This window comes from Centroberyx gerrardi, chromosome 24 (genome assembly GCF_048128805.1).
Source record: "Centroberyx gerrardi isolate f3 chromosome 24, fCenGer3.hap1.cur.20231027, whole genome shotgun sequence".
NCBI classification, from domain to species: Eukaryota; Metazoa; Chordata; class Actinopteri; order Beryciformes; family Berycidae; genus Centroberyx; species Centroberyx gerrardi.
The window spans coordinates 2,259,838-2,273,344 of NC_136020.1; the positions used below are offsets into that span (position 1 = coordinate 2,259,838).

At 41.4% G+C, this 13,507-nt stretch overlaps 2 protein-coding genes across 2 annotated transcripts in view; one reads left to right on the forward strand and one right to left on the reverse strand.

Annotated features, from left to right (window-relative positions):
- Positions 1-13,507, forward strand: part of LOC139925776 (toll-like receptor 6) — a 311,939-nt gene that overhangs the window by 86,544 nt on the left and 211,888 nt on the right. The gene's annotated exons all lie outside the window — the stretch shown is intronic.
- tmem178bb (transmembrane protein 178Bb) overlaps positions 1-13,507 on the reverse strand; it is a 99,267-nt gene that overhangs the window by 42,704 nt on the left and 43,056 nt on the right. The window contains exon 2 of the mRNA XM_071917293.1: positions 6,629-6,742. Coding sequence (XP_071773394.1) covers positions 6,629-6,742 — 114 coding nt within the window. The remainder of the gene's footprint in view (positions 1-6,628; positions 6,743-13,507) is intronic.

Consider the following 13,507-nt stretch of genomic DNA (forward strand, 5'->3'; position numbering starts at 1 on the left):
GTGTGATGATGTGGCGCTAATAACCTTGTTTTGCCTCAGTTTCTCTCTGTGATAGGCATCCACACAACCATCTCCTCGGCGCCGCCGCATTTGCATGGCAACAGTGTAAATGTCAGCCTCGGGTGTTATCGGGCCCCAAGCTATTTCTACCTCGTCAGTATTAAACCTGGAAATACGACTTCCGAATGGAAAATCCCTGGGAGTAAAGTACACCAATGGCTTTATACACACATGGAAATATGGCTTCTTGATGCCTTCATCCTATTAGATTGTTATAGATTGTTTTAGGTTAGCCATAAACAGATTATGACCCTATAACTTCCACATGACCATTAATTGCAAGTCAAGTTACTTGTTTTGGAATAATTCTAGCTGTGTATTATTCTCTTTTAAAGGGATAATCCACACTAAAAAAATTATTGTATCCCTTTAATATTAGAAACTTCAATATATGTGAACACAAACATTTTTCTCCAAAGCATCAACATTTAGCTTCAACTTTCCATGAAGTAATGGGGTTACTTCGTGGAAAATTATCTTTAGTGATTACGGACATAAAAATTCCAGCCAACACCATCACAGATTTTTCAACAATCCCGCCCCTCCATCGTTCCCATCACATAAAACTGACTTCTTCCTCTCCCTAAAGGATATCCCATTGGTTTAGTTTACACTTTTGAATGATCCCTCCCTGCGTTATGTGCCGCCCTAACATCCTGTTTCAAACAAGTTGAGGCTTTATTGTCCCACAAGGGGAAATTTGGTTGCAGTCAGGACCAGACAACAACACAGACACAATTAGAAAAACAATAAAAATACAATAAAGAAACAACAGTAAGAGACAATAAGTAAGACAGACGGTGGGGCAAAAACGGAACATTAACTGAGATCACTAAAAATGCAACTAAGGTTAAAGATTGATAAGAACAAACAAAATGCTCTCAAAATGCCATTTCATTGTAACTCTAAGCACTTTAGTTCAGATATAGTTATAGTAACTTTAGCTAGAATAACAACTTGATGTGTTACTGTTGCTACAAAATGAAACATGATCTATTTCCAAAATTGAGTTTGAATTTTGTGACTCCTTGCCAATTTATTTAGCACTTAACTGTATAATCAACAGGACCCAGATATGTGCCACTCGGCCGCTGACCCGCGCTGTCAATGTTGGCAGCTTCACTGAAACTACTGGCCACTTTTGACTTTTTTGTACCGCTCTGCTGCCGTCTCGCTTGTAACCTCCCACCGGCCGGATTTGCCTGCCTGCTGCAGATGCAAAATGTTAAGGGAGGGATTCTTTAATGTAGCCAAAAACCACCTGACACTAAGCACTGCACATAGACAGGGCCGGCCTGTACGACACAAATCAAAGTCGGTTTGTTTATTCGTTTTTTGTTTTGTGTGGGCGGGTGGATAGGTGGGTGTGAAAGAGACGGGGACCGGGGTGGAGGGGGTGGGGGTTCTGCCTTATCAGCTTAACAGGATGAAAGCGGCAACCCTACAAAGCTGCTAAATAGTAATGAATCAATGCTTTTTCATGAGTTAAATCCCTGTCATCTACATGCACGCCTGCTTGCTGCATAATCTATGAACTACTGCGGCGACATCAGCGTGATGAGATTCAGTGGGAGTGGCTGCCCGGTGAACAATTAGCCTTGCCCACAACCTTAAACTGGTACCTTGGATTATATGCTGTCATTCATTGACAGCTTTTCCCAGCTCAAAACTTATGGTTCCTTTTGAAGTAACAAAATCCCTAAGCTGCAGTATTAGAAAACCTCCTTCCATCCTGTCCTCCCTAAAAGCCAGCGTCAAAAATGTACAAATACATGCACTTTCACTGCTGTCTGCAGCTGTGACAGAAGATGGGGGTGGGAGAAGGGATATTGTGTACCCTCAACTGTTGCTTTGATGTTCAGCAATAATAGAAAAAGTTCCTGGCTGTGCGGCTGCCGTTGCGAGTCGCTGGGCCTTTTTTGACTGACAGAAACAAATGAGTATCATGTTCATCTCTAAGTCTTTGAAGCAGCGCCGATGTCACCCCACAGTTTCCTCAAATCTGTATAATGGGAGTGGGAGAAATTGTCAGGCCTGCCTGAGCTCAATTTCACACACTTCATGAAAGTCAAGACTAGGTTGTCATTTTAACTTAATCCATACAAGGCCAAAGGCAGTGTGGGTGGATTTGGTCCAGGACATCTCTGAAGTTTAACAGCAAACTATTAAATTCTGCCTGCTGACCAAACATCCTAAAAAGGTTGGCTGAGTTGAAGTGGGGTTACTCAGCCTATCTATAAAAGCAGCAGTTGGTCTTCCACTTCCAAGGCTCATTATAAGCTTACTGTCCCTGAAGACCACCCCCAGTGCAAGGCCTGCATGTAATTTCTTATTAGTGGGTCATTCAGTACCTTGATTTAATCTGGCACCCGTTGGCCCCATATTGATCCGGTGGTGAGCAAAGATGCTCGCTTAGCGGAGAGGGCTTTGTTTATTTGCCCTTTTGTTATTTCTATTTTTTTTGTTTTCATGCCCACATTGGAGTGACAGGCCATTGGTCAGAAGGGTATCGTTATCTCACACTGAGATGGTGTGTATAGGCCTGGTAATAAGGACATTAAACATCTCCGACTGGGAAAGGGGTGACCTTCCTGCCATAAATATGAGCTATCTGTTTTCCTCAGCTAACCAACATCCTGAAGATTAAACACATTCCCTATCATGAGACACCCTCCCATTCCTATGCATATGAGCCTAACTAAACTAGCAGAAGGGAGTACTGAGATCGACCATTTTCAAAGCAATTGCATGCATAGCAGCAGCTCTCTTATTTAGCCCAATAAATGTGATGTCTTTTGTCCTTGGCTGGAACTAAAAAGCCTATCCACGGGGGATTATTTGGGCCCGATGATCTCCTGGTGGGAACTGCACATTTTTAGAGCTGAATATGCTGAATGTAATGCCATAAACCGTCAAACAGACAGATGCAATTCACTGATTTACCAAAATACAGGCTGGGTGAAAAAATAGCGTAAGCTATCACAGAGATGCCTCTGACGGCAGAAAGCATACTGTATATTTCTCATCCCTAGTCCTGCAACTGTGTGAAGTGATTTTTGCACAGGCCTGCCTGTATCCGTGTGGAATGGATATATATAGTATGGTATAGTGAGAGATACAGTGGGAAAGTATGGAGCCCATGAGTGGACATCCTGTAGGGGAAAGTGTATTTTGTGTCTTTTGACCTTAAGTATAAATATATACATATATTTTTTTTTTTTGCATAATGCTTAATTTTAATGCATTTTTCAAGATCATTTTAACTTGATTTTAAGGTGAAACAAACACCCCTAATGGTCTAAAATATCCCTACTACACAGATAGCTAAAACACTTGTATCCTGATGGTAACTGTTGCTGACAAGGGCGTTGATTTCATTTTAGAAGTGGTAGGGACATTTAAGGTGGGGGTTCTGGAGTTTCTCCCCCATAAGTGTTTTTGCTCACGATGTGCAATTTCATGCATTATAAATAAATAAACAGAAAAAAGTCTCTAGTAAGGTGTCCTGCCCATGGGGTTTGGTTTGTATGGCTGCTCTGCGCTGTCTTCCTGACTCCCTCAATCTCTTGTTGTCCTTGCTATGATATTGATGTTACCTTTAAACCTTGTTTCATATTTTTTGAAGGTGATCATACCTGGTTATCACTATTTCCTGCCACTTCCTGCCTCAATTTCCTCCTGCTACAGGAAACATGACATGACAAAAAAATGTCAGCTCTCAAAATAACATCCATTAATATTTATTATACAGTGGCTTGGATGAATTATGATTGGCTGGAGGGGTGTTGATTATTTTCAGATAACCACAGGCTATGACATAGTAGTCCTTATCACTGTTTTAAATTAATGCACCATGTTGAGACTTGCTTACGAATTGAATTATATTATTGTGTACAAGGGTGCCAGTTGATGATGTGCATCACTTTTATATGATGGCATCAACAACAGCTTTAGGAAAACCAGGGATACAATTATTTTAGTTTTATTAACTTTCTACATCATCTAATCACCTCAACTCTGCTGACTTGTCTCCCCTCAGCTGATCTCCATTTGCCTCTGTTAACTAGAGCAGTGCATGCATTCAGAAGTCACAGGACAGATGGCTGTCTATAGGAGACTTTTTAAAAGACTATATTCAGATTAACTCAAACATATGTGATACACTACTGTAACATATTTACCTACGTTACAGTCAATCAAACAACAATAGATAGCTACATATTCCTTCACTTTCCTTGCTAGGTAGCAAGCAAACTTAAGTGATTTCAGTTACAAAGATGGATCATGCGAAAATGATAATGACGTGTCTGTTTACAAGTTAAATTCACTTGAACACATTGTTTTATCACTCACACTGGGTTGAAAATAAGACAGAATGGCTAGTTTCTTCTTTCTTAACATTTTCACAACATCAATCTGTTTGTTTAATGTGGCCCGGGTCTCTGGTTGGGTGGAGTTTTCTGTTTTTAAGCACTGTGATTGGCCCAAAGATCCAAACACTGTTCAGCCAGGGAACTAAAAATGTACAAATGAACCGAACCAGTTGTTTAAGCACCCAAAACACTGTACAATCACTGGTACTTCTCTGTATGTATTTGTTCAGAGATTGAAGAAAGAACATGAGTTTTTTAACAAATGAACCAAAACGAGGTCTATCTCGTGTGCATACAGTACCATCTTGTGCCCTCCGTGTAGTAAATCGTGGCCTTGAAATAGATACTTTTTCCTCCTGAAGCCACTCCTCGGCTCTGATAGGAAGAAGATAGAAAAGGAAACAGACAGCAGGAGCGGTCCTAGAAGGTTTGGACCTGAGAGGAGCTTTTTCCAGCCCTGCCACCTGACAGCGAAGGACTCAGCAGACTGAGATAGTGACAGTTTGAGGTCAGAGCGCGCTTCCACTCGGCTCAGTGGCCAGGCGGCCGGAGAGCTGCAACATGCCCAGAGGAATGGTCTCATGAATGGCAGGTATCCTAAAAGTAGGAAGACTCCCTCTAGAATCCACTGACAGTGCTCTTACCCATGCGGATCAGATGTTGCACACAAACACTGTGGAGATGAAGCTCTGAAGCATTTTCTCCGGGTCTTGGTCTGACTGTCCAGGTCAAATTTACACATACAGTGATCTGAGTACGGCCAAATAATATGCTTACTAGATCACAACCAAAAAACGATTAAAATCACAAGGAAACTGCATTTTGATGGTGTCGTGCTTCCATAATTCAATGTACCTCTGGTTGAAACAGGATGTTGGGGCGATCACAAAGTCACAATGAAATGAAAAATGACTTTCACTTTGTTAGCTAATTCTCCATATCGTAATGTAAACGTATTTAACAATTAATGACACACTTTTTTTTTTTTTTTCCTTTATTTGTGTATCAAAATCTCATTACCGCGCAGAGAAATTCCAACCAATAATACATTATGTCCCGCCTCAACATCCTATTTCAACTAGAAATATGTTGAATTAATGAAGCAAGACACAATCACAATGCTGTTTACAGGAATATGCTCCAAATAAAAGTGTATGACAACTATGCATTGAAACCAGCTGTTGCTATGGGCGTGTCTCAAAACCTTTTCAAGCAGATGAATTTCATTGGGTGATGAAGTCCATTAGCGGATGACATTTACCTGCGATTCCTCAAAATTTCAACTCGATTCAACTTTTTTGACGAACTAGTTTGCGTTATTTTCACACACTGCATTCATGTCATCCATCAACACATACAGTAAGTCTCATTGAAATGCATGGGATACTGTCCATTTTTTGACGTAGCAGAAACGCTACTGTGAACGCCCCCTTAGTTTTGGGCAGCAGGGTGGCTGAGTGATTAAGTGTGTGTGCCATACTGGAAAGGTTGTGGGTTTGATTCCTGCACTAGCCACTGTGTTTCTGACTTGTTAACTTGTCCTTCAGCAACGCAGTGAACCCCCTACCTGCTTACTCATTGTAAATCACTATGGATAAGAGTGTCACCTTAAAGGAATAGTTCACCCAAAAATCTACATTTTGTCATTATCTACTCATGTCACTTGAAACACTGGTGATGTTTGTGAGTAGAGTGAGTAGATAATGACAAAATTGGCTTTAATTTGCTCTACTCCTTTAAATGTATTTCACCTTTTAGTCAAAATCAAGAGAATAGTGGAAATCAAAAATATGCCAGATTCCCTGTGAAGAAGTAAACAACTTATCAAAAGAAATCAAGGGTAAAGTGCAGCCTGCAGGTTCAGCAACAATGAAATTTGACTGTTTTTCATTACCTATGCTCTTGACTATAACTAAATGGCAGGCACTGGAGGCTCAAGGGTGGGAAAAAAATCAATGGGATATGATTATAAGATAGAGCAGAACATTTGAATAACTCAGCCCAAGATATTTTCTTCCTCTGTTCTTTAAAAAATGTATTTTATAGACACTTCTCAGAGAGTGAAAGGAAATTTGGACAGCCTAAACCATTACCATATAAAAATAAAATAGTATGGCATTGGTGACACTGTTGGGTGATATTTCATGTCAAAAGACAAGCTTTCCTGGTGAAGAGAGATTGTTGTCAAGACTTACGGAGGGAGTGCCACTCGTCCTGCCGTATTGTCTTGGTGATGTTGTAGGAGAGGTTTTTGGGTATTGTAGCCGAGGAGTAGTGATACTTGATATAGGAGCACCTTGCAATGGAACCTGCAGAGGAAAAAGCCAAAGCAAAAGATTTTATTTTACAAAGACATTTCACTCAGGTCATTACATACCATCCGAGCTGAAGACACCCAAAGCTAGATTGAACGGAATCTTCTTAAGATAACATTGTTAAACGGTGGCGTGATTAAACTGGAGAGGTTATTTCTGCAGTCATTAATTAAATTACCAGACGTTGGCACATGGCTCGTCTTTCAAAAGACAATAGCACACCAATCTGCTGTTGTATGAAACCTATTGTGTCAATGCTGTAGGAGCAAATTCAACATTAATTTCTGAAATGATGTGTTCTTCAAAAGCTATTAACTAATCAATCAAGGGAGCTATTCAATGTATAATTATAGAAGTCTTTGAGAATCCCATGGCGTAGTGATGTGTGTGGGATTTCTAGATTAAATGTTTCCATGACAGTTTAGACCTGAGTCTTACTGACAGTCACAGAAATATGTTTTGAATTAATGGAGACAATCTATTCTGTTTTGCTCTATTCTACTCTGTTTTATTCTGCTCTGACCTGTTATAATGTGTTCAGTTTCATTCCATTTCTACCCACTATTGTACATCCCTCTCTCTCTCTGCAGACAAACCGAAGCAGCAGCCATTTCCCCCAGAGTGTGAATGTGAGTCTCCTCCCAGAAGCCCAGGCCTTCCAGTCTGTTAGTCAGAGGTAGGTGAGCTAGGTGAGCCACTGCAGCTAAGCTAGGTGAGCTATATTAGCTAGGTGATGTAGGTGAGCTACTGTAGCTGAGCTAGGGGAGCTAAATTAGCTAGCTGAACTTAGCTAGGTGAAACCCCCCAAACCGTAGCTCAAACCTTCCCCACCTCATCTCACCACAAAGTTAAAAAAACAATTCACCCCAAAATGAATTTTGTCAATCTACTCAACCGTATGTCACTATAAACTCCATTCGTTATTCTAGGTAGAGGAAACAGTTCTTCTTCTGCTGTAGAGTGGGAACCAAAACAAGGAAATGTGCTGATTCTGTTTCCAACTCAGTAGAAGAGGTTGGGACAGTGTAGAAAACAGGCCACACCCATTGGGAAAATGTTGCACCACTCTCCATTCACTTTGTATTGCTGAATTTACAACCAAGTCATTTTTCCTGAGAATAAATATGCGTAAAAGCTGTTGTGTGGTGAGCTGCACAAGGAACAAGCTTAAAAACCCATAGCAAAAAGGGAGCCATTGTGAAGACAAATGTGGATCCAGGCAGCAGTACCTAGTAGAAGAGGGGGAAAACTATAGGAGCCCGAGACCAAGTACACTTATATATGTAGCAAGCATTTTATCATTGGTAGGCTACCAGTAAATAGCTAGTCATATTCCTGTGAGATAACCTGTGTGTTAAACTATGGTGTGCTGACGTTAGCTTGCTACTAAGCTAGTGAGCCAATTCCTCTCTATATATAAAACAGAGTTGTGTGTGTTCTTGTGTGGGGTCTCAGGATATGTTTTCCCTTTCTGTTGGAGGCAATGTACCAAAATAATTTTGGACATAATACTTTGGCTACAAAACACAAAAGTTTGAAGGTCAGTTTATGCCCTTTGTGGAACTCTAAACAACCAGCAAACCCGCTGTGTTTGGTGGTCCTATGAACTTCATTGGAGTTTCCACTGACATAGGGTGAGTAGATAATGATGGGATTTTCAATTTGGGGTGAAATGCTCCTTTAAGAAATAACGCTTTTCTGTATTTCCTTGCTCGCCTTTTTCTTTTCATTAATTTGTTTACGTGTCTCTGCAGAGGCGCGGGCACAGAACGGGTCCTGTACCGCTATGAATTCACCTTGAGAATGGTGGCTGGAATATGCTCATACCAAGACTGTAATTTTCTGGCTGGCGGAGAAAGTGATGCTTCCTTTTTGACACTATTACTGCATGTCCGCTCTAATTATCTCTGGCAAGGCTGCGTGGGTTACTGAAAATTGCATTATCGGAGTCCTGGGAGATTTGAACTGCACAAACATAGAGAACAAGGATAACATCCCTCTCTCTCCCTTCTGTCCTGCAGCTATGCATGTGCACACACACGCACACACGCACACACATAAACAAGCAAACCACAAGAGACCACAACTGCTGACAATGGTAATTACCCATTCATGACCATCTCTTTATCTGCGGTGCAGTCGGCACCCCAGTGCTCACAGTGAGAGAGGAGATATATTCAATGAAACCATGATGCATAAGCTGATAGTAGGGGGGTACAGTATACATCCTCATCCATCCGAAGTGGATACTGGTTTGGTATTCCAGTAAAAAAAAAAACTGCTTGGTCTATGGTCTCTATGGAACAATGGCTACATTGACATGCATGGGGCATTCCCTTCTTAACCCACTTGCTCAACTAACCTGGTTTGGGTCAACGCATGTAAACATCATCTTGGTTAGAATAACTTGGGTAAGCTTATACTCTGATAGTGAGAAACCTGGTTAAGATGCCTGGCTTACTCCCATATTAAGATGGTTACTGTGGCATAGAAACATCTTGCTGTGTTTTCACTTTTGGCTTTCACTGTCTGCGCAAATGACTCGCACAGCATTATGAGTACATTTTGGTGTCAACAAAAAACCTATGATTGTAATTTATTTCCCCTGTATTTGAAGTAACCTACTGTACAGTCAAAGAGGGCAACTGGTATGCTCAATCACATAGTGTCAAAAGGGAAAAATCCACCATAAAATGCTTAAGCGCTTGTTAAAAACAGCTATTGGTGATGTGACAAGGTGACATAATGTTGAGATATTTTCAGCAGCTACAATTTGGTAGTTTGGAGTTTGGTAGCATTTTTTTAATCTATCTAAAACATCAACAGTAAACGTCAGGTTTTGGTGTCCCTCAGAATCAAAGAGCAAGGGATTCTTTCTAGAGCCGCCTTTTGCACCAACGTTGAACAATCATACAGGGAGAAATCCATCACACATGAGGCACCGACAGCTACCCACAGTAGCCTCAATAGACCAGAATGCAATGCAGCCATGAGGCACGAGGTGCGACTGGCTTTTTGACGTCTGGAAAAACTCTTGCTCCGCTAACGCTATCGCTCTCTCCACCTACACATATAACCCACAGCTGAATTAGAACAAGTTCAGCCATATTCTCCGGCAGTTGTCAAAAGGCATTCTGGGAAATGTAGGAAATCACTAACTGACGTAGAAGTAGACAAGAAGGTTGAGGGAAAATGGGTACACCAAAAAAGTGGATTTAACTCATTTTCATACTTAAAAGGCCTTAAATTTGTGTCACAAAATAACTCCTAGAACGCATTGAACATCACAAATTGATGATACCTAACAATGGAAGAGAATCCTAGGGTGAAATTCTACTTTAACCAGAAGTAGCCTTAACTGGAGTATAGCTAATAGCCGGGTAACTCAACGGCAACGTAGCCACTGATAAAATAACACCCCCCTCACAGCCATACTTCCTGGAATGTGTTTCTGTTCAGCGGTAAAATCTATTAAGTGTTATAACCTGACCCCCTTGTCCCCAGTCACCGGCATCATAATGCAGCATTGATTAATCAGTGATGATCATGTGTAATCCATGTTCCTCACTGATGGCTTGCCTTACGGCTCCCACAAAGCATCTCCCATTACTGTGGTGCTGCATCCACTGTGTAATGTTTGAAGTAGATCCCTGTGGCTTTTGAAAACAGCCTTGTAGTGCTGTTCCAGTGTAAAACGGAGAGGTGACTAGTAGCGATCGGTCTTGCGCTGTAGAGGCATGGAGCTGGTATGGATTTTCCTGATGCTCGAGGAAGCCTTTGAGAGCTGGAAGGATTTCAAATGGGCCAATAAAGCTGAAGACCCCAGCAAGAGGCTCATCAGAGCAATCCGGCAATGGGCCGCTATTATCTGACCAGCACTCATTTGAAGACAGCTCACCGCTGTTCAATAAGCCTCCACTTTATACTGCTCACATAGAGACACTGCATTAAGTAGGAGCCACTACAGGAGATGATCTACAGTAACCTGCAATTTAAGCCCATTGACATTCTAGGCTCATATGGTTTTAAAAGGCTGTTTCTCTACTGTAATGTAGCATGCAGAATTAAGATCTGTGACGAATGGGCTGTAGGTAATAGGTGCTCATTCACATCAACACTTATCATTCAGCCATTAAATATTGCTATCACTCTGTTATTTGTTACGGCTGTACAGCCATCCTATTATGTCTCCTGGACTGGATGTGTTGTTGGCGATGTACTTGAATTCAAAGAGCGGGGATTGGGGAATAAGTGCTATGTCTTGCCAAGTGGTCAGAGTTCATTTAAGTCCGGAGATTCTGAGCAGATGAAAGCAGAAAACAACCATTTTCCTCCTGTCGGTTTTACAAGCACTCAAGCACATCTCTGATCCGCCAAAAAATCGAAAGTGTTTGCCTGAGTTGTTTGTGTCTCTCTTCATGCAGGCGACCAAAGATACTCTGGCTTTTAAGAATCTAAAGTCCCAGGAATCCCCATTGGCACTTTGTTCCCTAGACAAGGCATCCAAACGCCAGCAAATCCAACACCGGCGGTTTAATTTGCCCCCTTGACGTCTGTCAGACAGCAGATTTAGAGGTTTTCTTGTCTTTCTTTTTAGCTCGACTTGCAGACATTCAGACCTTTCCTCCGACCTGTCTTTTCGTGCCACAGCATCTTTAATGCCAGTCCTGCGTGTGTACGTGCGTGTGCAGTCACTACATACAGCATAGGCCTACATACAGGTATACCAAATAATCTAACAAAGCAAATTTAGAATTATGGTAAAAGAATTATGGTGAGTCAAGAAATGCGGCCACACTGCGTGATGCGAAGTCACCTTCACATCTTCGGCCCTGCTGTGCTGTAGCCGAGGATGAGCAAGCATATTTCACACCGCCTTTGAAGGGTTGATGGTGGGCTTGAGCCTCCTTTATCACAAGGGCATTTTCCCCTCCTTTTTGCCTAGGAATTAACAATTCTCCACGGTATCTAGTACAGCTCAGCCGGATACCAAAATAAACCTCATATTGGCCACAATTCCACATGCGGTCCCCATACAACAACGCCACCTCGGAAAAGTGACAGTGCTATAGTGCATTGTCGCAGAACTAATTAACCAAGCGTCTCTTTATTTCCTCGGGACCGCCAGTGATGATGTGCTTTAAGTGACTTGTTGTTTCCCCCATGACAGTTTTTAATAAAACAGAGGCTGAAGTCACCGCGCAGCCAACCAAGTGGAAATCATTGCTGCATACCACAGTCAACTCTCTCTCTCTCAGGAGGGAAGTGAGCTAATGCTGGGCCAGAAAAAGGCTCTTATCCTTCTCAAGAGGAATATTGGATTCGGTGTCAGATAGCATGGCTACATGTGTGTGCTACACTGAAAAGAAAGCCTGTCAATAGGTTGTCTGACAAGAGACAATCTCCTATGGGCCGGGAGTAAAACTCTGATCAGTCACTTCAGTATTGATCGGGCTCAAATTGCTGAGTAGTATTCACATTACACACCGGATCAATTATCGGTGGAGCAATTGTTTGCGAACGTGGAAATCCACGTTCATGCCTGTCTTGGCTGACATTGAATTGATTTGGGAAACGGGGCTGTGTGTTCGTAGATATTAAACTCAGTTTAGAATATACTTGAGAGTCAGAGTCCATAAAATAAGGCCTTTTAAGTATGAAAATGTCTTAAATCCAGTAATTAGAGGTCTTATTTTTTTACCATGCAATGACAGGATTTTTTGTGCTGCATTTTCACTGATTAATACAGAACAGGGTTAGTACAATATGCATCTTATCTGCTTTACTAAACACAGTTAGACTTCATGTTCCTGAACAATTAATTTCCTTGTGTCTTTTTGTCCTCTGCCCATTTGTAGTTTCACAATTACATTAGCTATGTTCAATCAGAAGTAGGCTGGTTTTGCCAGTTTATTTTGCTTTTTGAATTAAATTCAATTCCAGGTAGCATTAAAAAGGTCCTACAAAGTCTTAAATTTGGCTTTCTGAACCCTGAAGATACCCTGAGAGTATGAATATGTTTCATAAGGGCAAATGACAGTGTCTGCCCACAAGGAAGGAGCTGTGTGCCCGACAACATGCTGACAGTTAGTCACCACATATGGCGTCTGTTGATCCTGAAATAATTCACAACCTCACATTAATGTTAACAACTAATGAGATAAGTGTTGCCAAGAAATATTTTTTACCTAGTTGGTCTTTACACAGAGAAAATGACACAAGATCCTTAGTTTTACTGCAATTACTAACCTAATGCAGACTGGAGAATAATGAGAAAAAGAACTCCTGTGAACTGGTTGAGTCTGCTTTTAGAGTGCATTTCCCAAAATGTATTCATGCCTCAGGTAATCCAGTCTTCCAATTTAAATATTTATAGAGGGATAAGGCACCATACAATGTATAAAAAAAACAAAAACCTAACGTTTCAAATGCAGCGATCAGCAGCCTAGTCGCGACCATTTCCAAATATTTACCTGTGGAGGAGCAATTATGTATTCACTCCAAAACAAAGTCACTTTGTCTGGGTCACTGAAGACGTGAACTAACATGAGTCAACAGCTTCCTCCAGCAGCGAACAGCCGTTCCTACAGTGGCAGCCCAGTGACTCAATCCTCAGCCTGGCAAACATACAGTAACATGTTGAGAGTGAAAAAAAAATCACAGGATAACCTTAACACACACCGGATCCACTTGCCTCCCTTATCCCACTAATTGAATTGCTGCACCAACCCTTCATTTGAAAGATTGTCAAAGGGTGCA